Source organism: Melospiza georgiana, chromosome 3, assembly GCF_028018845.1.
Source record: "Melospiza georgiana isolate bMelGeo1 chromosome 3, bMelGeo1.pri, whole genome shotgun sequence".
Lineage (NCBI taxonomy): Eukaryota > Metazoa > Chordata > Aves > Passeriformes > Passerellidae > Melospiza > Melospiza georgiana.
The window spans coordinates 78,055,165-78,078,644 of record NC_080432.1 but is presented as its reverse complement, the minus strand read 5'-3'; the positions used below and the strand labels follow the sequence as shown (position 1 = coordinate 78,078,644).

The 23,480-nt window shown below is 44.2% G+C and overlaps 1 protein-coding gene across 1 annotated transcript in view; it reads left to right on the top strand.

The window, feature by feature from the left end:
• The first annotated feature begins 214 nt into the window (after window positions 1-214).
• The window catches only part of SLC35F1 (solute carrier family 35 member F1), a 228,740-nt gene continuing 205,474 nt past the window's right edge, over window positions 215-23,480 (top strand). Inside the window, exon 1 of the mRNA XM_058021134.1 lies at window positions 215-596. Coding sequence (XP_057877117.1) covers window positions 394-596 — 203 coding nt within the window. The 5' untranslated portion in view covers window positions 215-393. The remainder of the gene's footprint in view (window positions 597-23,480) is intronic.

Here is a 23,480-nt window from a genome sequence, read left to right as displayed (position 1 = left end):
TGTGCTGTGCTGTGCCGTGCTGGGCCGGGCCGTGCCGCGGCAGCAGCCGCGCGTCAGGGGAGCGCGGGGCGGTGGCGAGCGGGAACAAAGGGGATCGAGGCGGCGCAGCGGCGGCGGCTCCGCCGGGGGGAGGCACCGGCTGGGCGCGGGGGGTGTGGGAGGAGGAGGAGGAGGAGGGTCGCCAAACTGCTGCCACTTCGTCGGCCGTGAGCGGCACTCGCTGGCGGCGGCGGCAGCATCCCGCCCCTCGCTGCATGGCAGCCCAGTGAGGGAGGAGCGGGCGAGGGTCTGGAGCTGCCCGGAAGCCGAGGGAGCCAGCGCCGGCGGCAGCAGCGCCCGCCGCCCTCCCGCCGGGATGCGCCCCGCTCTCCGCTGAGGCGCAGCCCCGCCGCGATGCTCTCCCCCGAGCGCCACCGCCAGCACCGCCACCCGCCGCCGCCGCAGCCGCCGCCGCCGCCGCACCACTCGCCGCAGCCCAGCCATGTCGTGGCCACCATCGAGAACCTGCCGGCGGAGGGCGGCAGCGGCGGCGGCAGGAGCGGCATCTCCGCGCCCTCCTCCAGCGTGCGCCAGAGGATCAGGAAAGTGCTGAACAGGTGAGGCCAGGGGATGGAGCGGGGCTCTGGCTACACGGCACGGTGCCGCTCGCCCTGAGGCGCCCAGGTCGGAGGGGCCCCGACCCGGCCCGGCCCGGCTCGGCTCCCTTCGGCTCCGCCGGGCTGGGCTGGGCTGGCAGCGCCTTCCCCCACAGGAGCCCCGGGCGGGCAGGGAGCGACGGCGAGGAGCCTCCCCCGGCCCATTGTTGCTTGCGAGGCGGCGGCGTGAGCCGGCAGCCCGCGCCCTCCCCGTCGGTGCCGGTGGCACCTGCCGTGCCCACGGGCACAGCTTCCGCAGCGGAGCCCCCGCGCCTCCCGCCGCTCCCGCTGTCCCGGCCGGTCGCGGACAGGCGGGAGCAGGCAGCAGCATCCCCGCTGCCGCAGCCCGGGCAAGTTGGAGCGCGGGCGGGAGCGCGGCGGGAAGGGGCGGCCCCCGGGGCTCCCGGCCGGGTCCGCCAGCGGCGCCCGGCGCGGCCTGATGCTCCGGGGTGCCGGTGGCGTCGTGTGGGATCTCTGCCCCGTTCAGAACGCTGGGGCTGCTGGCGAGAGGCGAGCCGCTCCGTTCGCCCCTGCGTGTGGCTCAGAGCGGTCAGTGCAAAGATGGGAAAACTGCAGGGTACTCGGAGTAAATTGTTTCACCGAAGGCACAAGAAAACGCTGGAACCATCTTAGTTAATCCTTTGCGCTCCCCTCTCTCCCGGTTGTTTCTTTTGCATTGCATTTGATGAGGGCAGAGGGTTTTACTACGGAATAGAGTCCATCCAGTGCCCGACTGGTTGCTCGTCTCCAGAAGGGGCTCCTGTCTGAAAGGGCAGCTGGAGCCATCACTTCTGCCTAATGACTCTTACGTGCTGAACAGAGCGGTTGCAGCAATGGGATGGTGCTACCAGCCTTGGCCTCATTGTCCCGGTTTTAGTTTCAGATCCATGTAACATGGACGAGCTACTGAACCCAGCTATTCTAAATGGGTGTGTTAGGTTTGAAGATGAAGCTTTTAAATATTAAAAAATTACAATTCCTACAAGTGTTGCATTGTTAAAAATACGTGAAGCTCTTTGCTCTCAGAACATCCCTATTACACGTAGTTAATTAACTGTTACAATTCCAGGAGTATTCCCCAAAGCTTCAGTGACAGAGTTCCCTCTGTCTTATCCTATCTTTGTTATTTGAGCATGACAAGGGTTGAAAAGAAGTTGAAACAAGTAAGAGCTGCTTCAACTCAGTCACACATTTTCTTGTACCACAAGCATTTTGCAACTCTCCCTATTGAAAGATTGGCTCAATTCCTCAACCCGACAGTCCGTGTCATCTTAGGCATCCTGTGCTTGCAAGATCCTCCCCTCCTTCTGCTTGGTCATCCTGAGGTGTGTGTCAGTCCTGAAACAAGACACTAGAGAAAAGATGTTTTTTCCAGGGGCACCAAGAGAAACAGGAAGATGTGGTGAAGAGGTCAGATACAAAAGCAGTAGGCTCTCCTGTGCAAGGGCGGTAATAATGACCTCTGGGGAGTCATCAGACTGATCACAGTCTTCATGGAGGTGTTGGATGAAGTCATACAGTTTAAACAGTTAGCAGGGTTATGCATGTATATGAATGAGTTGTAGATGAAATGTCAAATTAGTTGTTCTTTATATAAGATTGTATGATTGAAATGAGAATACGTAGGTGGGGTTTTGTTTTGTTGTGTTTTTTTTTTCCTTTCTTTCTTTTTTTTTTTTTTTTTTTTTTTTTTTTTTTTTTTTTAGGAGGGGAAGGATAGAAATTTGCTCTGGTGACCGAAGTTCAAATCTGTTTGTTCTGATTCATAAACTTGAACCTAGAAATGAGATCTCACATAGCACAGAAGAGCCAGAAGAGCAGCCTAAGGAACAGGAACAGGAGTCAGTCCCTTTTTTTTGTGATTGTGTTCTTACCTCCTCCTCAAACATGAAATAAGAGTAAAATTTTTCCAAATTTATGTGGTTTATGCAGAAGGAGAAGACATGTTACTGAGGTGTTTTAATTCTTAGCCAGTCTCATATTGTGTATCAATGGAAATTTTTCAGAAGTTAGATTTCCTTAAGTTTCTTTCAACTTTACATGGGAACTGATGTCTCCATGAAACATCACAGCTTTCATCAGTATTTCTGTTGATGCAGTGAAATGAATTCTGACACAGTGTTTATATTTTCATTCTCTATGAAAACAATAGTCTGAAAGTACATGTGGGAAAGAAAGAAACATGGATGCCATATCCCAAAAGAAGTAGGAGACCCCAACAAACCAAACATTGGCCTTTCCGATTGTTTTTCCCCTGGAAGAGGGTAACACTTTCTCTGTGCTATCTATACTTTGTGTGCACCGTTTGCTTCCACCCATTAGTGGAAGGTTCCTGCCTGATTCATTGTGCTTCTGTTTTCTGCTGCACAAAGTAGAGGATATTGACAACAACTGGGGCTGCCAGAAACTTGCTTTTGGCTGGTGGAATCACTGAATGGTTTGGGTTGGAAGGGACCTTTAAAGGTCACCTAATCCAACCCCTGCTGCCATCAGCAGGAACATCTCCAGCTAGATCAGGCTGTTCAGAGCCACATCCAACCTTACCCTGATTGTTTCCAGGGATGAGGCATCTACCACATTTCTAGGCAGCCTCTTTCAGAGTTTCACCAACCTCATAATAGAAAAATTCTTCCTTACATCCAATCTTTTAATTTAAAACCCTTGTCCTGTCACAAGAGACCCTGCTAAGAAGTCTGTGCCCAGGGAGGGGACAGACTCTGGAGTGGTCAAGGGGGAAACAAGACATCAGGAGAAAGGACACAAACACTGGCAGAAACTGATCATTGTTTCTTTCTCACTTTCTTTGTAGCAGTTCTGTTACCCAGGCATTTTCTGATTCCTGAATTGCCTTCCATGGCAATTCAGGAATTAAAATTAAACAATTAAACCAAATTAAAATTGTTTTCCAAGCTATGGAAGCTTATTTTAACTTCACCTTCCAACTTCTCCTCTCTGTTCACGCAGTAGATTCCAAGGTAATAGAGAAACACTGGAACAACCCCTGCAGGGTATTTGGGAGAGAACACACTGAAAGCAGAGCTGCTGCCTGTAAAAGTCTATTTCAGTGATCACAGAAAACACTGAAAAAAGTTCCTAACAACAAAGCAGAAAGTAATTAAAACAAAAAAGTCAATGGTTAGAATTATGAAGGACTGGAGATGCTCAGCACAATTATGGGATCTACTGGAATAGTTTGTGTATAAATTCTGGGCTGCCAGTGATGGTGAACAGGACCTGCCGCAAGAGGATCAAACTTGCTGTTATCCTTGAAGCAGTTGTGGTGCTTAGGGATGTGGTTAATAGTGGACCTGCTAGTGCTGGGTTAATGGTGGGGCTCCAGGATCTTGGAGGTCTTTTCCAACCTTAATGATTCTGTGGTTCTGAGTTGGGATGGCTTTGAGTTGCTGTAGCAGCTCAAAGGGGAAATGTTGTGCTGCAGATATGTTCCTGGACCTGTGACTCACACCCATGGTCCATAAATCCCATCTGCAGGGCCCTGCCTGGTACCTGCCTTGTGACATTTGCTGAGCAGGTGTCCCTGACTGACTGTGCCCTGCTATCTGCAGGGGAGAGCAAGAATAATGGCTGCTTGATTACTTGCTTCCCCAAATTTCTGTGCAGACAAAATTGGACTCCACAAACTCTGTCCGCTTGTAGAGCACCACTTAATAGGCAGTGACTTACTTGCTCCTCATTGACTCCCACCTCTAGTGGGGAGAAAGAAGATAAATTATGTGGTTTGGAGTTGTGTGGTTCTCTGTGCCTGTGCCCCAGCAAGCACCTGTGTATTTCAGATACCTGTTGGTGGGTCCCAGCTTGATCCATCTGGCTGTATTCCAGCACAAGAGGCAGCTTGTGTCCCTTTCTTGCACTCCCTGGGTGATCTTTCAGAAGGGCAGAGACTCACCTGGCAGATTCTCCTGTGGCCCCTGAAACCTTTTGAACTAATTTTCAGGTTGGTCTCACGCTGGGAAGTGTGGTTATCATCTCTTGAGAGGAACTGGACAGACAACAAACGTTGCTGAAACACAGGGGGAGCAGGTTGCCAAGGAATCTCTTTGGGGGATTCTTGCAAATTGTCTCTAAATGAAAGCCAACAGGCAAGATACCTGCTTATACATGGGCATTATCTCTGTAGTCCTGGGCAGCAGGACAGGGGGGAAAATGAAGTTTCTGCAAGCAAAATGAGTTAATATCTTTAGGTACTATGACAAAGTTATTTTAGCTAAGTAAATGAGATTATTCCTAGAAACAAAAAAATTCCATAGCTGTGTCGACAAACTCAGGTCTCCAGAGACGTGTCTAAGGCACTGCTATTGTATTGCTTTCCTTGACAAGGACTTTTTTAGACAGCTGGATGGCACATGCATTTTTCTGGGTTTACCTACCTCTATCTGTTAGAGCTTCCTTAAGGAATACAAGTTATAAAGTCTGGCTGTGCCTTATCTTGCTGTTTCAAGGTTGTCTTCATGGGCTTTTTATTGCTGGCAGTTGCTGAATGGCACTTTGTGTTTCTCAGAAGTTTCCTAAAAATCATATCAGAATGTTAGAGACATACTCAACTTGAATCAGAAAATGGAATAAGAGTTATTTCAGCCATTCAGTCCCATCTCATCTTTTAAATAGCTTTGTTCTCTGCACCAGTGAATTGCAAAAGTTATCTATGGAGCAGTGTGACTTTCTCTGCTTCTTTGCTCACTTTTTTACTTTGTCAAGTAGATTTCAGCCTTCTGTAAAAGCCACTGCATGGTCTAATTCCTGTCTTAGGAAAAGGAAGAGAAAAATGTTTCTAATGAGTATAATTCATTAAATTAGGCAATGATGTACTGAGCAAAATTATATGAACAAAAGCAATTTAGATTCTTTTTGAAAGAAAGCCTGTCTGTTTGAGTTCAGTGTGAGTAAAACTTGATCTTTTAGTGTGTTACAGGCCCAGTTCCTCCCTGATGCTGGAGTTGAGGGAGTTTGGCCCACTAGCTGACTAACTTTGAACTTGACCTGTGTGTCAAAGCTACTAACTCTTAGGGATGGGAGCTGTTTAAATGGCACTGCAAGCATTGAAAGCTATAACACAATGTGGTTTTTTCCCTAATAACACACACCTGCATAATAAATCAGACATAGGGATTTTATGTACTTGGAGCTGAATAATAAAAGAACTTGGAGCTGAATAATAATAAAATTGAGATGAGATGTTTCATTGCCCCAAAGCAAAAACGTCATTCAGTTGACTGATCAGAGAGGCAAACAAACCAAATAATTTATGGCATTTTTCCTTAATGAAAAGCAAGTCAAGGATCAAACATATCATTTATGAATCCAAAAAAAGAGTGAGTATTCATGACCTTCAGTTGCTTTGCTTTCTTCTTCAAAACAAAAGAATTTGCTTCCTTTGGGATTTTTATTCTTAAAAAGTACAAATAGCTCCTCAAAGTCCACCCAGAATAACAGTGACTGTAGAAAAATGAGCCTGAGCTCAATTCAGATAGCCACAGTTCTCCTTTCAGGTAAAAATATTTATACCATTCTGAAGTAAGTAAAAGAAAATGAGATCAGAGCATAAATAAAGTAACTAGGTTGGCTTTCTTGTGCCTGTTAGTATTATTCTTTTTGGTTGAGGAAGTGGGAAGGTCATATCTGCCCGTAGGAAAGCATCCTGGCAGAGCATAAAGAAATGAAGTGATGAAAAATTGTCCATTCTTTCTTTTTCTCATCAGTTAGCTGGTAATCACCATTTTGTAAGCAAACAGTTTCTGCAAACTAGCTGTGTTCCCAATGACTAGGGTGCATGAGGGAAATACCTGTAAAATGTGAGAAAAAGATGCTCTTCCTCTTCTCCAAACAATTTATTTCAGTGAATGCACACTTACTTATTGGCATAGCACACCATATGCCATAGCATAGCATAGCACACCCAAAATGCTTTGATTTGGGAGTGAAGATCAGCTAAAGTACAAACGCCTTCCATGTTTTTGCTGTAGCGTGCACTGGAAATCTGTCCAAGTTTGGTTTCAAAGTGTCTGAGTGTCATTTCCTAACAGGTTTAGAAGCCAGGATTGGGAAGCTTTGTCCCTCTTGCCTTGTTTTGCTCCTGAGAATTTGCACTTTTGGTGATTCAAGCCTTGCTGGTCCTGTTCTGAAGTAGGAGTTGTTTGAAGTGATGTGATATCCTAAGTGCTCTGTAATCCAAACCATACAGTCCCTGTACTGAGTGGGAAAAGATTTCCCTAGGAGGGGCAATTGGGCAAGGCAGAATATGTGTGTGTCTTCTGTCCACCTTGACATTCAAAATGCCACTCCTTACTGGGTGCCTGTCTGTAAGAGGGAATTTCTGACACTGGCTGTGCTGTGGGCTTTGGGAAGGGGTTACTGCCTCTTGAACTAGGGGGGTTTCAAAGGAGCAGCACCATAAATGGCTCCATAGAGAAAGCGGGAGGAATGGACAGAGTGGCTCTTATGGGATGGACAGAGCAGCTTTAATGTGCTAATGAGGGGAAGGCCAGATGCCAGCAGCGATCAGAAGGGCTCTGTCTCTTTGGAGATGGCTGGAGTCTCTGTCCTTATCGGGGTTGTTTCTGCAGGCAGAGGGAAACACTGGGGCTATTAGTGAGGTGTTCCCTTCCTTTAAGTCAGCAGATAGCCTGACAGATTAGCACTTGAATACTGATTAGGGCTAATTACCAGGAAAGCTGAGGAAAAAGAAGTTGCTGAAGACTACAAAAATTAGCCCCCAAGCCCAACAACAACAGAAGTGTCATGCTCAAAGGCTTGTGAGCAGAGCTCAAACTCAGCTGAAATCACCTGTTGCAAGAACAGCTGTATGGGGACTCATAAATTGCTATGACTGTAAAGTGTGTAAGTATTGGTAGTTCTGAGATTCATGTTGTGAACTGCCTGCTTTACCTGTCTCTGCTTATTTATGTCTGTCATCCATCTAGCTGAGATTTTTACTGAAAACGCTTCAAGCTTTGAAGTTCGACTTTCAGCTTTCTCCGACTTGGTTCCTCTCGTGATTTAAGAAAACATTTCTTCAATACATGTTCACTCTCGGTCATTCTTCTCGGGGACACCAAATGACTGAGGTAGCAGGTTTGACTCCCATGCCCCTCCTTTTCCTCAGTGCAGGAGGGAGCATCCCCACAGCCTGGCTGTGCTGGGTGAGCACTCCCATACAGCAGCACACTGCCCTACATCTGCAGGGAGTGTGCTGCATTTTTGGGAAGTGCCATGGCACACAGGGATGACCAAATAATTTCCTAGAGGAGGTGGGTGACACTTGTTCTCACCAGAATGGTCTGTCCACAAATGATGCCTTGCAGGCTCCACAGTAAAAAATAGGGATGCTTAATAAGCCAGTCTTCTGTTTATAGCTGATATAGTAACTTCAGTCCATAATTTCAGATTTGTAGGGGAGTAGAATATAAGTAAATGAAGGTAGTATAGAAAGCAATCTTACCCCCTAAAGAGTTGCAGCTGAGCCAATTATTAAAGATTAGGAGCAGGCCTGACTTTTGCAGGCCGCAGCTGTAGCGAATCAGCAGTGTTATAAAAGAGTGGGTTGGTTGGTTCAGGGGAACTGTGAGGACAAGGAGAAGTCAGTGCCTAGAGGAGCTGCCTACAGGAAACATCAAGGAGGTATGAAACTCTAGCAACAAGGAACCCTTGCAATATAATGACAATGCAGATTCCCTTTGGTGTGGTGGTCACCTTTGCTTCCTTACACTGCCTGTTCCCCATGTAATATGAGAGGTCTCACTCCACTTTCAGATGGGTCTGACCTGTGGTGACCTGTAGGAACTTTAGAGATGGATAGTGAGTCTTTTCTTTTGCTGCAACTTATCTTTTCCTAACAGAAAATGTAGACAAGTCAAATCCTTCTTGAGAAGGATTGGTCTTTCTTGAGACTGTGTTTAGTAAGGTTTCTTATGTCCTAGATTTTTTTGGTTGGAGAGCAAGTAAGACTTCATGGTAATCTGGTGGAGGCAGCCCTTATGTAGGAGACCATGATTGCCTCTGCTTTGCTGCATCCCTGAAGACAGCTGTGAGCACATGTACTGTGAGGTTCCCTAGGGATGAAGAACCTCAAAAGGTCATGGATTTGTCTTGATACAAAACATGAAAAATCTTGAAAATTGAAAGTTTACAACTGGAAGATGCTTTCCCCCTGTCCTCCCTAGCTCATCTTCCAAGGCATTTCAGGCTTCAAGGTGCTCATTTACAAAAGCATGCCATGCTTGAAGCAGATTGCTGCATCTCTAATACAGATAAATGAAGTAATTTATGTCCAATAACAAGACCATAACCCTTGTGTTAATTTCAACCTGTAAGCCAGTATTAGCTGATAATGGAATGAAATCAAAATTTGAAGCATCTTTAGTGATGTCCATTAGTTTACTTAGTCCTCTTTGGTGTTCATTTGTCAAAAGAGCTGTTGTGTGTGTGTCCAGAAGTATGTAATTTGGCTGCACTGATTTTAAAAGGGTGCTGTCTTCTGGGCCACGTTTATTCTCGTTAGTTTTCTCATCTTGCAAGTATTTTTTGATGGGAGTTGGCTTTTCCTGCTTTCCATTTGGTAGAAATGGAATATGAGTTAGGAGGGGTGTAAATCTTTCCCCCTCTTTAGTGAGATAGAGAAGAAGATGTTGATATTGCGGGAGGGAGATGCCAGAATCTGTTCCTGCTCTGATACCTCTTTATCAACTCTTCAAAGCAGAAGAGAGCTCCACAGCTCCACTCCTGGATCTCTCCAGCCTCATAAGTAAAATTCTGGTCCTTGATGTAGCCTTGAAGTGGCTGTCTCAGATCTTTTCAGGGGAAGGGAGAGTTTGAGGGAGCTGGGCTGGGCTGAATAGGAATGGTGGCTGCAAGGCAGAAGAGGGGGGGGAATTCTCTCTCCTTTTTGTTGAAGAGAGGAGGTAGATGTCTAACTCTTCAAGAGGAGGCCTGAAGTGAGTCACTGAAAGGTAGGGGTCAAATGCTCCAAGGAGGGATAAGGCACAAGCTGTACCCTGCACGACGCTTTCTGGCTTTTACCAAGGTTTCAGTCTTTGTCTACCCAGGTGCCTCTGTGGCTTTCCCAGGGTGCAATATTATTCTGCATGGATATGGATCTTTTGTGGGTTTTTTTTTTTTTTTTTGCCCTATGATGGTGAGACAAATGCTAAAAAATACTTATTAAAATTAAATTAGTTACCTTGGGGTTTTTTAAGTCCTGGTTTTAATTTTATGGAGTTTAAACAGCTCGGTATTTCTGGTGGCTTCTGCCATCTGATCTGGGCCATTTGCCATCTGAAATCTCTTCTTACTTGAAGTTGAGTGCTGTAATGAAAATAAGGGTTTCTTTCCTGTTGCTGCTTTCCTTTTCTCTCTCTGCTGCTGCTGCTACAGACATGAAATGCTTTTGAATATGTTTTTTTCACTCCCTCCTGCCAGTATATTGAGGTCTGTAGGGATTGTCCTGGGTAGATTGAAAGTGAGAAAGGACAGAAAATAGCAAGTAGGATGGGTAGAGTTGAGCAGTGAGCTGGAAAATATTTTAATGGGTATGTGATTTCATACTTGAAGTAAAACTTTAATGTTGTAGATATAATTTTCATCAGGCTGGGTATGAGGATTAAGTACCCTTAGGCAGAAAAAAGTTTTCGAGCTTCATCCCATATAGTGGGGGAAAAAGCCATCACCCAAATATAATTAATGATCAACTGAAATGCCTCCTTGTCTTGGTTTGGGACAAATTTGGAAGGAAACTTCCAAAGGGATGATTTCATAAAGGGCAAAATTCAGCGTCCCTTCCCCCCATTTGTTCAGGAGAAAAGCTGAAAAACTTTATTTAACAAGCAAAGTATTCAGAAGCATAAAATATGAATAATATTAAACAATAAAACCTCTTGCTGTTCTGAAGAGATGGCAAATTCAGAAACTCCTTCTATAGTTCAGGGAGTCTTATTGGCTCACAGAGTGTCTCTCAGTCCCTCTGGTGCTGGAATGCAGTGTCCAGGGCCCTGGACCCCGGTGTGAGCTCCCAATGTGTTTTCTGGGTTTTTGGTCCAGGGCAGGTTTGAACAGTTGCAGGAGAGAAAAAAAAGCCACGGCCCAGGGAACTTTTCTGCCGCAGCTAGCTAAAAAACACTAACTGAAAATCAAAGGAGAGCTCTCTCCTGCTGTCTGTCCATGCTGCAGACAACACAGTCCATGAGAAGGAAAGCTGAAGCTCTTAGGTCTGTGTTTTTGAAAACACCATGAAAAAATTCCACCTCTTCTCCTTCTCCCCCTCTTCACTCAGATCTAAAGGCACACAACTTATTTCTGGACTAAACAGACGATGGGGGACACAATTCAGCATCAAAAAGTCACCCAGGACACTCCTTTTCCTGCACAACCAACCAGACATGCACAGGCAACTTCCAGTCAGATTTTGATACCTGACCTCTGCTGTCAGGTGCCTCATGTGCTGAGTGGGATGCTGTAGAAAAAGGACTTTCAGCACTGGCAGAGGTGCTGTCCAGCTTGTGCCAGAGCAGACAGGGTAGCCCTGGAGACCTTGTTCCATTGCTGCCTCCTCACGTTCTTCTGCCAGAGCTGCTTTTTGCTCGTGCTCACCAGCAATTTTTGACAGTATACTTAAGGGGTTTATTTTTGGGTCCATTGTGGTGGGGGAATCATGTCTTCAATAACATCCAGTAGATTCCAGAACATTTGGAGGATTTAACCTAGAAGCACAGGGGCAAGGTGGTGTCATGGTTATCATTCATGTATGAAGGTACCTCTTCCTGGCACTGAAAAGGAAAATTCCAAGTTTTCTGTCATATAAACATAATGGTGACAGCAGAACAGCTGTGCAGTAGCAGAAATGCACTCCAGGACTGAGGCAGAGTGGTGAAGGTAAGATGCAGTGCCATGATGGTGATTGAAGGGTTGCCAGAAATTAAATAGTTACATTGGATTTGTGTTAACCACAGAGCTGGTCCTGCTCTAGAGAGGTTACTTGAGTTTAAGACACCAAGTAATTCCCTAGTAATTCACTTGAAAAATTCTGTCTGTGACTGTGTGTTAGCACGTAATATCTTTTAGTTACCTAAAATCAACTTCCCATTATAAATAAATAAATTCTAGGTAATTCTAACTTGTAGAAGAATTTCTGTTAAATTTGATGTCTGATATTGTCCATAAGTATTGATTTGGTATGCATTACTGTGTTAATGGAACTTATTATTACTCAGCCAGATTAATTTATTAGATTTATCCCTACATTACAACCTATAGATGTATTGAGACATGAGCCCACAGAATCAATACCAATTTCTTTCCTCATTTATGAATGTTCTTACTAACATCCGAAACAGTGTTACACTCAAGAGTATTTAGCTGCCATTTATTGTGAAGCATTACACTCCATCAGTTTTAAATTTGTCCTTTTTCTTCTCCTTTAATGATTATTTTTTCCATTTATCTGGGCACTCGTTTGGACAAAATGCCAGGCATCAAGCTTCAAATGAGTCATGATCATACTCCAATCATTGAGTCTAGCAGTAACTTAGGTGTGCAAAATCAGGGCTCTGAGACCAGACCCAATGTTTGAGATGCATTTTGGCTGCTGTTCCGTGTGGCAGGCCCAGAGAGGGAGAGGGAACAAAGGTACAAATGTAACTTCTCCTAAGCTGCCTGCCAAATGTGCTGTATTTGCATGTTTCCCTTTGAGCAGCGGCCATGCGTGCATTTATCTCTCAGAAGCAGCAGTGTTTGGCTGAGGAGCAGAGTTGCAGAGACCAGCTGAAATGGGCAACTGATGTGGAGCTCATTCACTTGCTCCCAGAGCCTGAGCTGTGCAAAGGTAAGTAAAATAAGTGGGGTCCAGAAGAAATATGGGGTAAGAAAGCTGTTTGATCACTTCTGCCCCTGCTGCAATTCAAGACTGGTAGACAGCACTGATGGCAGGGAGAGACAAGTCTTCAGACAGTCCTAAGACTGGCATTTCTATTCCCATCATAGCTCCAGTGGTGCTTGGGGATAATGTCCTTTCTTCCTCTGGATGGACCAGAAATGTTCTGTAACTCTCAGGAAGAGAATTGCAGAGACTGTTTGGTCTCAGCCCAGCCTTTAAATGCAATTCCTAGCAGCTCACCAGATATTTATGTGGAGAAATCTGCAGCAGCTGCATACACACAGAGATAATGTTTCATCCAGTGATTTGTGAGGTGAAACTCTGTGAAACTCACTCTTCTCCAGACAATCTTTCTTATTTTCCAGTTAAAGTTGCTGGATTCACTGAGTATGCTTCTTATCTGACCAATTTTTGGCTTGTATTTAACTGTTGCTGCTGTAGCTGCTGCTTGTGCACCACTGCAGTTACTGGGCATTAAAACCTCAAGCCTGATAAATGAAACACAGCATGTACAAAAGGATCAACCAGGTGATAAAGGAGGAAAAAATCACCCCCAAAAACATCATATAAGTAGGCATCAGAGTCAAAAAAGCAGTGAGTTGCCTCATGAATACTGTCTGCCTGACCCAGCTCTGGGGTTGGGACCAAAGCTAGAGCAGGATGATGTGTGTCATCCTGACTGTGCAAGACTAAAAGTTACAGGACAGCTGGTGGACAAAATGCAGCTTTACCAACGTGTGCAGGACAGGGAGGGGTAGTTTTTGTTTTCAGGAGAAGCTGTATTGCAGCAGCAGATGAGGGGAAATACTGTGTTTTAAAGGTCTTGGAGAGAAATTACATACAGTAGCTTCTGATTTATAGTCCAGAATAGGACACCAATTGGTTTTTTTGGCCCTGGGTGAATCTCTTAACCTTGCTGGGTCTGGTTCAGCACCTGTAAAATGGGGACAATTAAACTTAACTACCCGGAGGAGTTGTTGATTAGTTAATGCTTGTGAAATGCTACACAGTGCTATAAAACCGAGCATAGTACTCAGAAACATCTGGTTTGCAGTTACTGTAGTGCTTCTCTGAAACTTTATGGGCAAACTTTGCCAAGAAACAAAATGATTAATGTGCGCAATACACGTAGGCATTGGGAGATGAGGAACAGACGGCTTTTCCAAAGCATCTAACTTAACTCAGGTACATTCTCTCAAAATACAAGAAGCTTCCCAAGAGCACCTAAAGTGGCCTGGGACTGAAAGCAGTGTCAGGTGAATTTGGGGCTGCAGAATGAGGCTCTGGCAGGTGGCAGAAGAGCTCCTTGCTCCACTCCTATCTTGTTGTTCTTATTCTTGACCCTGCCCAGCTTCTTCCCCCATTTGTTTTTCTGATGCAACTGTTTGCATGGTACCATTGAAAAACAGGTTGGTGGTTTGATTCAGATAGGAAAAAAATGGGATAAAAATGGTGAAAAGTTTCTGCCATTGTTGGTTTGTGTTTCCAGATGAATCTTATCTTCAGTGTAGTTTTTTTTGTCATGTGGCTACACACACACAGGCTCTGAGGCTGGTAAATAGTGGAGTGTGGGGCAGTTGGAATTCTCCTGGCACTGGAGGTGGTCCCACAAGCCATGTTACCCAGACACAAAAGATGTTGCCACCACAGAGCTTAGAAAGTGTGCTAGTGAGCTAATCCTTTATCCTGCCTCCCAGGATAAGTTACACTGATTTCACTGGAGATGTGTATGGCAGCAGAGAGCAACCATTTGGTGAGGAGCTGATCCTGGCTGAAGCTCATCACGTTGTGTGTGAAACTCTGCTGACAAAAGGGACAGAGCTAAGAATGTGCTAGAGACTGGCTTGTAATTTCTGAGATTTGCATCTTGACTATTATTTGAGATACTTACAATGTGAATATGTGCACTATATTGCACTATAATGTATGTGCATACATATTGATTTGGTTTAATATGAGACTGTTAAGAAAAATAGAAGTAGGGGTGGAGGGAAGAAAACATTTCCAAATCCATCACTCTTTCACTGATACCTAGAAATTATTAAGAGAAGGTCACAAGTTACCTCATGTGAAGATTCAACTTCTCAGTCCTTTTACAGACCTAGGTAAGATGAACATGAGCTAAGGCTGAGGAATGAGTTTGCTCACAACAGAATATCATGAACTGCCAAAGGAGGTTGCACTTCTGTCTCTTCCCTGCTCCTGGCCAAATTACTCCTTCTGCTTTTGCTAAGCCACGTCTGGTTTCTGTCGCAGGCAGATCACTAAAATCACAGATCATTAACCCAGCTGAAAGAAGTTGCTGTTGTAGATGGGTTTTGGCTAACTTTTGATTAAACTAGCGCCTGGACTGATGATGAAAGGAAAGAGGCTGTGAGCAGGGAGCAGAGAGGAGCAAGGGCAGAGGAGGTGAGGAAAACAGGGATGGGAAGTAAAAGAAACTGGAAAGAAGGAAGGGAAAGTATATCTTTCTATGACCTCAGGCTTTTTATTCGGCTCATCTGTATTGTAATATGCCTGAGCTAACTATTTACTGCCAAAGTCCTCAGCTTCCTCCTGCCTTCTTGTTGCAAACCTTAGTGTGATGTTCCTGATGAAATGAACACATGTGAGACCTGTTGGCTATTGACAGCTGGTAAACAATCAGCTGTAGCCAATTCCTCCCTCCGGTAGGGGGGAAGAGGTGTGAGTATACGCAGAGAGGAAAAAGAAGGTTGCCAGAGACCAGGTAGTGTGATTTTGAATGGGGTAGTGGAAAAATGTGTGCTGTTAGATGTGTAAGTACTTGCTGTTGGAGGTGATGGTGGAGGTGTGATGCAGCTCAAGTCTTTTTTGTTACAGGTTAAATTTATTTGTTTTTAGGCAAGGCTGAGTTCAGTGAGGATAGGCATTTGTGAAAAACCTTAGTGTAAGTGTGCTGTTTCCCTGTTGATAGAAAATGGAAGGGGAGCCTTACTCACGAAATAGGTTCTTTTTCACAGTAAATAAAAGAGCAGGCACATGTTCAGCAGGTCATCATTATGTCTGGTGTGCAGCAGTGCTCCTGTGTGCTTTGTGACTCACTTCTGCCTCCCTGCCAAGGTGTGCAGTGACTTCTTTGCTGTGGCTGACTAGAAAAATAGCCCAATCAGCGGTGGCCAAAATTGGTGGCCACTGAACTGGATTGTCTCCCTTTCCATGATGGCATGTGCTGTATGATAGCATTCTGCTATAGTCCAGTGTGAATTGCTGTTTTTATTTGGCTGTTGTGGTCTTGGAGGCTTAGTGCCATTCCCTGACCTCTTTCTTCCTGGAGCCAGCAGCCATGCACAAGCTTTCCCAAAACCGCCTCTGATCTGCAATCCTGTAACTTCAGTTACCAAAATAATTCTTTAAGAGCAAAATATACACCAACTTGGCCACCTGGGGAATGGTCATAATATTGTACTGACACAGATAGTTTTCTGGAAGCATTTCTCTGTTAGTCCTGCTTCCCAAATTGATCCAGTGTCCTCCTAGCTGTTGTATTTTCACTTGCAGTACTGTTGCATAGAGTTCCAAAGTATCAGTTCACAACAACTTCTCCTCTCCTACAGCAAGCAAAGCTTTTTTTGTATTTAGAGCACCAAAAGCATAGGTAAGGAGGAAAAGGGAGTGATCATTTTCAGACTGGGAAGGTGTAGGAGTACAGGCTCTGTCGATTTTTAAAGAAAACAAAATAACAACACATCACCCTTCTCACCCCCCAGGAAAAAAACCAAAACAAACCCCCAAAAAGTGAAACCACGCAAGAAATGCCACCAAACCCAGCAACGTTGCTGCAGGGCATTATACAGCGATTTGTGTTTTGATACCAAAATGGGTGTGCAGGAAGGTAGGGAAGAAGCTTTCAGGCAAATTCTGCCAGTGTTTGAATCCCATTTGTTGGGAGTAGAGAAATGCAACACAACAAAAGCTTACTTTATCTGTCTGTGTTCAAGTATGCTTCTGTGGCATAAAAATAAATTATCATGTAGGGAAGGACATGCTTGTTGTTTTGGTGTCTCCTGATGACCATGGCTCTGATCTTCTGTAGGCAGAGATAGACAACGATAGACAATGAGCTAGCTTGCAGGTGTGCTGTGCTATAACTGCATTGGCTGTTTCTATAAACTCAGTGATGGTGTTGTCCTGAAAGAGGGAAAGAAGACGAAAGACTTATGGTGGGAGTAAAGAAAATGTTATCAATGCAGGAAAAAGTGGTATGTCAGTTCTTAAGATGAATTCCTAGCTGGACCCCAAAGTACACGATAATCCCCAGTTTTGTTTCCTTTGCCTGCCCAATTCTCTCCTTTGCTCCTCCTCCCCCGACATGCAGCCTCCCTCCACAGCCACAGCAGCACCATGGTTTCAATATTTCCTGTGAAGGAAGGGGGAGTAAGGGGAGAGTCCCCCATGCCTGGTTAAGAGGGTCTATTATAGAGGATTAACTGTGCCCAAACAATGCAGCCCCTCGAGGAGCCGGGTACCCTTTTGAGATGCGTGTGTGGGTAAGAGGGCACACTGCCGGCCCTGTATCCCAGCCCAAGTGCGTGTGGTTCCATGCCCTGGTTGCTATGACAATTAATCGCGTCTTTTAAGGGCTGGTGCTGACTACAGATCCCTGTAAATTGCCTGAAAGACTAGTTAAAGCTGCTCCTCAGGCACCTTTATTTGCTTTTACCCTCAAAAATGGGATGGAGAGGTTTTCTGCTTCCTACTTGTAAAAAAGCAAGAATAACTTGGTATATGCTTTTAGACTGGCTTTCACTTTCCTGAGCATGATGAAACATGAATTTTTTCTGAAGAACAGCTGTAAAATAGACAGGGATGTGGTGCTTTCCAGCTCTGTGCATGTAATCTTCATGTGACCAGCAGATTGTGCGTGCCTGGGAAATGTAAGTAGTATAGTCTTCAAGAGGCGTGCATGGACTTTTTTGTGTTTGTTTGTTTTTACTGGAAGGTTTGCACTAGGCAATTAATGTATATGTCTTTGGCTTTTCTTTGTACCTTAAAAAAGAGCAGCAGGGAATTACTGTGGTGTCTCAACCTACAGCAAGACCATGCTCTGTATTTGCCTGTTTGGCAAGGTAAGGGGAGAGAAATAGATGTTTCCCCTGTCATTAGTCCAGAAACCTGAACAGCAGTGAATGCAAATATTCTTAAAAGTCTTCCTGTAGGTTAAAGCCCTTTTCATTGGAAAGGCAGTCCTAACTCCCTCAGTATGTTATTAGAATGGTTGGAAAAATATGTCCAGAAGTTTGAGAAGTTTTTTTTTATTCCTTGAAGGCACTAAAGTCTCTGTTACCTTTAATATTGCTTCTCAGGGAAGAAAAAAATACCAAAACCAAACCCCATGAAGGGAAACAGGTTTAAAGGGATAAGTTATCAAATGCACAATATTCTCTCTCAACCTTAAACAAAAGGAGAGGTGCAATTCAGCACAGTCTCACTTTTTTAATGAATGTCACCTTGACACAAACACATTCATACACACAATATATATGTCTGAGGAAACTTACAATTGCTTTTACTGGAGACAGTGAGCAAGATGTTGGTGTTGTTTGATATGTCATATCAGAGTCAAATGTGCTACAACAGATTAGGTAACTTTGATTATCAGAAATATTAATAGCTGTTATTTATTAATCAGTGCATGCTATGTATCCTAGTTTTGGGTGACTAATTTTGTCCCACTGGTCACAGAGAAATGAATGTGCCACCTGCCATCATAGGTGTGTAATATTGGCTTGCTTTTCATTTGTAATTTCAGTACTTGAGGTGCATCAGGTACTACTGTTGATAATTAAGCCGTGGCTGAAGAAATAGTTGTGTTCCATCTTGTGTCTGGCAAATATGTGTAATCTTTCAGAACTGGTCAAGCCAGAGCAGCTACAGGAGAAGCAATCAAAATGGACCCAATTCCCAGTCTATGGCTCTGCAGCCATTACTTCATTCTCTTATCAAAGAGTTATAAACTGGAAGTGTGCAGGATTGCTGCTCAAGGCCTGCAAGCTAAGGTCTTGTTTATTCAGTTTGTATCCCCCAGGATCAGCTTTCCTGTGTGGAAGAACAAGAACCAGTTAAATAGCAGTACACTCCCTTCCTTCCCATTCATGGTGGAAAACCTTTTCTCAAGACTACATTCTTCCTGGTCAGCAGAGGACTGGGAAAGGCCCCAGTGTGGTGTTTTTGAGGTAGTACCTGTTCAACTTACTAACAGCCCTGGAGGTACTATTCAGAGAATAAAATAACATCCTCTGGCCTTGCCTTGCCATTGACAGTCAGAGCCCCATCTTGGCATCTGGAATTGGCTTGCAGGGCGTATGGGACAGAAAAGGTTTCAGTTCTGTCATACGTGTAGTGGCTCTGCATTGTGGTGATTTGATCCAGACAAAGACCTGAACTTGTGTATGCCCACACCCATACTGCTGCCAGGACTATTAAACTATTATCCTTTTGCTCCATTTTCCCCACAAAGCTCTGTTCAAGCCAGTATCTTTTAATTTTTTTCCAATACAATGTGTTTGTTTGGGTTTTTCCCCTTTAATGCAACGTTATAGTACAATGGGGCTCTTGCTTCAGGCAGCCCTGTGTATGTGAGCAGTGCTTGCCTTGAATACATCACTGTGATTACACAGGCCCTGCTGTTGTGCAGTGCATCCTGTTCTGCTATCACTGTGTATCCTTATCTTATCCTTCAGAAGTCTTGAAACTTCTTTTCCTCCTCCTGCATCCACTGCAGTGCCAGGACTCCCCTTTGTGGAAATGGTGGGCTGGGTTCTTGGGGCTTTTCTTGGGTGACTTCCCCTGGGTCCCAGTGGGACTGTACCTGGAGGCTGGAGGAGGTAGCCTGCTGCCATGGCAGAAAGCTGAGAGTGCTCTCCAGCTGCAGGACCTTGAAACCCAGCAGAATGACAGACAGCAGCTTCTTTAGCTCTGCTGGCAGTGCAAGAAGAAACTTGCTCTTGTTTGATACCCCCTGAGTTCTCACTACTAAACCCCCTGTGTTCTCAACACTTTAGGGCCACCAGATGTCTGGCAGGAGCCACCATGGTGCATGGCAGGAGCTGCTGCTGCCACTTGTGTCACTGCTGCCAGCCATGGCCCTGCTCTGCTCCTGCAGGCTTTAGCACCATTGTGCCAGCTCCATCTGCCCTGGGAAACAATTTTATTTTATCTTTGTCCTTTTAATTCTTTGTCTTTTGTGAAGCACTAGTTAGTTGTCCCTTTTCCCCTTCTGCCTGTGTGACTTCTGTTCCCTTCACCTGCAGCTTCCCCTTCTTTCTTCTCCCCTGCCTGGCTGCCTCTTTTTCTTGCCCTTCCCTCAGAGGAAGATATTCTTAGGCAAGGGTCAGATGCTCAGGTCTCTTGGGGAAAGTACTTCAGGGTTCTGAGACAGAAATAGCACAGTGGCTTTTGGTGCCTGCTGGGAGGAGTCACTAGCCTGTGATCTCTCCCTCAACTTCTTTGGGCTCTCATGGAGTTGTTTGGCCCTACTTAAATGTGTAGGCTTGAAGGGGCTCTGAAAAGCAGAAGTGAGCTGGGTCTGTTTCCCTGTGACTTTAATCTGTTTAGAGAATATCCTATAAAAGCAACGTGTCTAATTGAAATAAAAGCAAACTTGCATTAAGATTTGATTTTTTGCAATGGAAATTGTCTGATGTGGATTGCCAATGATGTCTGTGTGGCAGCAGCCTCACTCATCATCACCTGCAGGGCTTTGCACTCCTGTTCTGGCTTCATCTGCTCAGGGCTATGGATCTTCCAGCTGCAGAGAAAATCAGGTGAGGCACAGCATCTCCTCTTGTGAAGAGCAGTTTTAACATAGCAAGGCCATACATAAAATCAGCTATTTGTAGCTGGAAAGATTAATGCTGTAATGGGATAATTACAATGCAGAAGTATGAACAAAGGAAAAAAGCTTTGGTTTTAACCTGTGTTCTGACATGCAGTCCCTGCCTTTTGAGCAAGGCGTTTTCTAGGTTTGCTGCTGGTTTTCCCCCTGGGAAACAAACACTAGCTCTTCATCAGGAGACTTGGACTATTTAATGAAAAATAAAAAAAAAAACAGGAAAGATATTTATAGATGCTTCTAATTTGTATTGTAAATACTGGCTGGCAAGGAGAGCAAGAGGCTAGAAAGGCCATGGCACAGATATGGTAGAGTCTCTTCTATCTTTCACTACAAGCTCAGAAAAACATGAAAGGGCAATGTAATTGGGATGCTGTTGAATTATGTATAATACTGGCATCAAGTTCTCTATCAGTTTAATTTTGGTAATGCTTTCTTTCTTGCCAACACAATAGTCTCTGTAAATAAGCTGCCTTCTTGTTTGCTGGCATGGCCTGATTATATACAAGTGTCCCTTGACTGCTATGACTTTTTAAATTAGTAGTGGGCTCAGCTGGGTAGGTATTCTAGGATTTAATCTGAAATATTAATTGCTTTAACTGACCACATAAATGCACATGGTTCCACCCCAAAACCAGGAAAAGCCATTCTGCTGACAGCTTCACTGCCTTCCTGCAGTTTCCTTACCACTGGAATTGCTTGCCACAATGACTTCCATGGTTTTAAGTAGAAGGTACCCTCTCAAGAGAAGTCAAATTGAGAGTATTCTATGAACATTCTAGTATTCTAGAGCTTTTACATTTTAAAGTTGACCCGGTAACAGTGAAACAAACCGGGACAGAAGGTTTTTGTCCAGCCTCAGATCCAGATGCATCTGCAAGAGCATTTTTTTGCCTACTTTGCAACACATCCACATCCTCCTTAACTTGTGGAAACCTCTGTTCCATGCCTCAGCTCCACATCTCTGAGGCATTGTTATCTTTACTGCTTCAGAGATGGAACACAATTTTCTCCCTTGTCAGAGGGAAATAACCATCTACAAATGCAGTGGTCTGGCCGTGATATGACAGACTAATATGTGTATTCATAAGCCCAGATAAACTAGATGGGGATTCAGATTTCAGGTTACAGAAATTTTCTGCAGACTGTTGTTTGAACAAAAAGACAGGAGTTGGCAAATTCATGTTAACTGCAGTTAACCTAAAATTTTAGTTTTAAATATTTGAAAAGGTTGTCTTCAGCATATAGAAAATAAAGATCAGTGTGGAGCATGTTAGAAAAAACACGTGTTTGTAGTGAAACTTCCAGTGTTTGGCCCTATAGCGCTTGGAAAAATCAACACTTCCATCTTATGTGGTGTCTGGAGAAGGTGAAAAATCAGAATACAGTTCCCAAGTGTCTTGGTTTCTGTGTGAGGTGGTGTGGCATATTCACAAAAACTAGCTTCACCACAAAATTTGTTTACCATGTGCTATAGTAATAAGTTTAACACAAGATTTATTAACTTCCTAAATAAAATATTACTTTATTTTGAGTTGAATTTTGGTGACTGATCTAGAGTAAAAATTAGCCCCAAAATGCATTGAAAGAGATTTGTACCCTCCAGTATGTCAAAGATTGATTTAGCCCCCAAAGCTCCTTAGTTTTTAATTACCTTTTCTCCTTGCTCCCTTCTCTAGAAGTTTTTGTGATATCATCTTTTTCTGTGAAGCCCCACCTCTCTGTGCTCTTAGAAAATAAGGTTATATTTATTTGCTGGTAGGGACACTGAAGGATGTGAAAGAACGTGTACTAACCGACCTTATGTGCTATGTATTTTTATTTTTAAGGGAAAAAATCTGAAAGTCTTATTTCTTTCTATGCTGTAGCAGAAGGCTTTTGTAGCATCTCAAAAAAGACATAATTAGAACTAGCAAGATAGGTACAAAAACTAGGTAGTAAAAAGCAGGATTTAATGGAGATGTCTATTTGGATGTGGACTAATCATTCAGAAGAAGAGGTATCATCCAAAGTAAATCACAGAAAGCCCTCCCAAACCCATTTGGAGGAAATAATTCTCTGCTTATGGGAGGAAGAGAGGGGTACAGATGATATAACACATCCCTTGTAGCTCTGATATCGATAGCTCTTTGTCAGAACTGACATTTTAGGGTTATTAAAGAGAGGGGTGAAGGATCTGTATAAGAAGCATCAGGTCTAAATGTGGCTGTGGTGTGCCGCTCTCTGTTTCCCTTGGCACAGGAGTGTAGTTTGTCACCCTGTGCACGGGCAGGCACCAGACCCTGAGCTGTGGGCTCTGGTTGTCCCCTGTCCCTGCCCTTCCCCTGGAGCAGTGATGGGGACCGGGGTGTCATCCCAGCCCGGGCTGGCCTCCCCTGCAGGGCTTTGCTGGGCAGTGGGGCTGCCCTGGGCGGTGCTGCCGGCTGGGAGAGAGCACACATGGCCACGTCTGTCCCAAATTCTTCACACATAGGAGCAAGGTTAGCTAACTATCTACCTCTCCACCTAACCATTAGTCCACAAAGCGGGAACTTCCGACAGTTGCTGCTTCGAAGGTCAGTATCAGTCAGTTTAAGCCTTTCTCTCTTCAGTGACATCCTTCTGGTTTGTGTGTCAACTCCTTCTGTGGCATACAAAGAGATACTTACTTAAAATATTACAGATTGAGGAGTATCAAAACACAGGTATGTGCTGAGTACTGAACACATGCATCTTAAAATATTTTAATATTTTTGAACATAAAAATATTTATTTTTAATGGCTTATGTGAAAAATGTTTTGTTTTTAAAATTTTAAAAGTTTAATAGCAATAAAATGATTATAAAAATAGTAATACAATTAGAGTAATGATAATTTGGACAATTGTGGTGGTGTTTTCAGGGGTTCCAGGATGAGGAAGAGATGAGAATGTTGATTCCATGTTTCAGAAGGCTTGATTTATTATTTTATGATATATATTATATTAAAACTAATATGTATTATATTATACTAAAATACTAGAAGAAAGGATTTCATCAGAAGGCTAGCTAAGAATAGAAAAGGAATGAAAGAATGAATAACAAAGGCTTGTGTCTCAGACAGTCTGAGCCAGCTGGACTGTGATTGGCCATTA